This window comes from Nansenia antarctica, assembly GCF_963989245.1.
Source record: "Nansenia antarctica genome assembly, chromosome: 16".
Classification (NCBI taxonomy): domain Eukaryota; kingdom Metazoa; phylum Chordata; class Actinopteri; order Argentiniformes; family Microstomatidae; genus Nansenia; species Nansenia antarctica.
Genome location: NC_137686.1, coordinates 6,399,373 through 6,401,872, shown reverse-complemented (window position 1 = coordinate 6,401,872; position 2,500 = coordinate 6,399,373). Strand labels below are relative to the sequence as shown.

The 2,500-nt window shown below is 49.6% G+C and overlaps 1 protein-coding gene and 1 pseudogene across 2 annotated transcripts in view; both read right to left on the bottom strand.

Annotated features, from left to right (window-relative positions):
- The window catches only part of LOC308171702 (large ribosomal subunit protein eL8-like), a 507,482-nt pseudogene that overhangs the window by 52,267 nt on the left and 452,715 nt on the right, over positions 1–2,500 (bottom strand). The window lies entirely within an intron of this gene.
- LOC308171467 (dynein, cytoplasmic 1, intermediate chain 2a-like) overlaps positions 1–2,500 on the bottom strand; it is a gene marked incomplete at its 5' end in the record, with an annotated part of 10,924 nt that overhangs the window by 3,777 nt on the left and 4,647 nt on the right. Inside the window, one exon of the mRNA XM_080546318.1 lies at positions 1–43. This exon is cut by the window's left edge and continues 83 nt beyond it. Coding sequence (XP_080402444.1) covers positions 1–43 — 43 coding nt within the window. The remainder of the gene's footprint in view (positions 44–2,500) is intronic.

Below are 2,500 nucleotides of genomic sequence, written 5' to 3'. Positions count from 1 at the left end.
CGTCCTCGTTGTTGTTGTACGAGGCCACCAGCAGCTCTGGGTACTGAGTCAACCAGGAGTCAAATAAGAGTCACAGAGGAGTCACAACAGGAGTCAAATAGGAGTCAACCAGGAGTCAAATAGGAGTCACACAGGAGTCACACAGGAGTCAACCAGGAGTCAAACAGGAGTCAACCAGGAGTCAAACAGGAGTCAAACAGGAGTCAGACAGGAGTCACACAGGAGTCAGACAGGAGTCAAATAAGAGTCACAGAGGAGTCACACAGGAGTCAAATAGGAGTCAACCAGGAGTCAAATAGGAGTCACACAGGAGTCACACAGGAGTCAACCAGGAGTCAAACAGGAGTCAACCAGGAGTCAAACAGGAGTCAAACAGGAGTCAGACAGGAGTCAGACAGGAGTCAAACAGGAGTCAACCAGGAGTCAAACAGGAGTCAAACAGGAGTCAACCAGGAGTCAAACAGGAGTCACATAGGAGTCAAACAGGAGTCAACCAGGAGTCAAACAGGAGTCAACCAGGAGTCAAACAGGAGTCAAACAGGAGTCAAACAGGAGTCACATAGGAGTCAAACAGGAGTCAGACAGGAGTCAAACAGGAGTCACATAGGAGTCAAACAGGAGTCAAACAGGAGTCAGACAGGAGTCAAACAGGAGTCAACCAGGAGTCAAACAGGAGTCAAACAGGAGTCAACCAGGAGTCAAACAGGAGTCAACCAGGAGTCAAACAGGAGTCAAACAGGAGTCAAACAGGAGTCACATAGGAGTCAACCAGGAGTCAACCAGGAGTCAGACAGGAGTCAAACAGGAGTCAGACAGGAGTCAAACAGGAGTCAGACAGGAGTCAAACAAATTAGCCAGGAGTCAAAAGAGTCAGACAGGAGTCAGACAGAGTCAAACAGAGTCAGACAGGAGTCAAACAGGAGTCAGACAGGAGTCAAAACAGGAGTCAGACAGGAGTCAACAGGAGTCAAACAGGAGTCAAGACAGGAGTCAAACAGGAGTCAAACAGGAGTCACACAGGAGTCAAACAGGAGTCAGACAGGATGAGAGTCAAACAGGAGTCAGACAGGAGTCAAACAGGAGTCACACAGGAGTCAAACAGGAGTCCAGACAGGAGTCAAACAGGAGTCAGACAGGAGTCAAACAGGAGTCAAACAGGAGTCAAACAGGAGTCAGAACAGGAGTCAAACAGAGTCAGACAGGAGTCAGACAGGAGTCAAACAGGAGTCAAACAGGAGTCAGACAGGAGTCAAACAGGAGTCAAACAGGAGTCAGACAGGAGTCAGACAGGAGTCAAACAGAGTCAGACAGGAGTCAAACAGGAGTCAGACAGGAGTCAGACAGGAGTCAAACAGGAGTCAAACAGGAGTCAGACAGAGTCAAACAGGAGTCACACAGGAGTCAAACAGGAGTCAGACAGGAGTCAAACAGGAGTCAGACAGGAGTCAAACAGGAGTCACACAGGAGTCAAACAGAGTCAGACAGGAGTCAAACAGGAGTCAGACAGGAGTCAAACAGGAGTCAAACAGGAGTCAAACAGGAGTCAGACAGGAGTCAAACAGGAGTCAAACAGGAGTCAGACAGGAGTCAAATAGGAGTCAGACAGGAGTCAAACAGGAGTCAGACCAGGAGTCAGACAGGAGTCAGACAGGAGTCAGACAGGAGTCAAACAGGGAGTCAGACAGGAGTCAGACAGGAGTCAAACAGGAGTCAAACAGGAGTCAGACATGAGTCAGACAGGAGTCAGAAGGGGGGTCAAACAGGAGTCAGACAGGAGTCAGACAGGAGTCAGACAGGAGTCAGACAGGAGTCAAACAGGAGTCAAACAGGAGTCAAACAGGAGTCAAACAGGAGTCACACAGGAGTCAGACAGGAGTCAGACAGGAGTCAGACAGGAGTCAAACAGGAGTCAGACAGGAGTCAAACAGGAGTCAGACAGGAGTCAAACAGGAGTCAAACAGGAGTCAAACAGGAGTCACACAGGAGTCACACAGGAGTCACACAGGAGTCAGACAGGAGTCAAACAGGAGTCAGACAGGAGTCAAACAGGAGTCAGACAGGAGTCAGACAGGAGTCAGACAGGAGTCAAACAGGAGTCAAACAGGAGTCAGACAGGAGTCAGACAGGAGTCACACAGGAGTCAGAAGGGGGGTCAAACAGGAGTCAGACAGGAGTCAGACAGGAGTCAGACAGGAGTCAGACAGGAGTCAGACAGGAGTCAGACAGGAGTCAGACAGGAGTCAAACAGGAGTCAGACAGGAGTCAAACAGGAGTCAGACAGGAGTCAAACAGGAGTCAAACAGGAGTCACACAGGAGTCACACAGGAGTCACACAGGAGTCAGACAGGAGTCAAACAGAGTCAGACAGGAGTCAAACAGGAGTCAGACAGGAGTCAAACAGGAGTCAAACAGGAGTCACAACAGGTGTCACACAGGAGTCAAATAGGAGTCACAGGAGTCAAATACGTGTCTGGAGAATACACATTAATGCACACTCTCT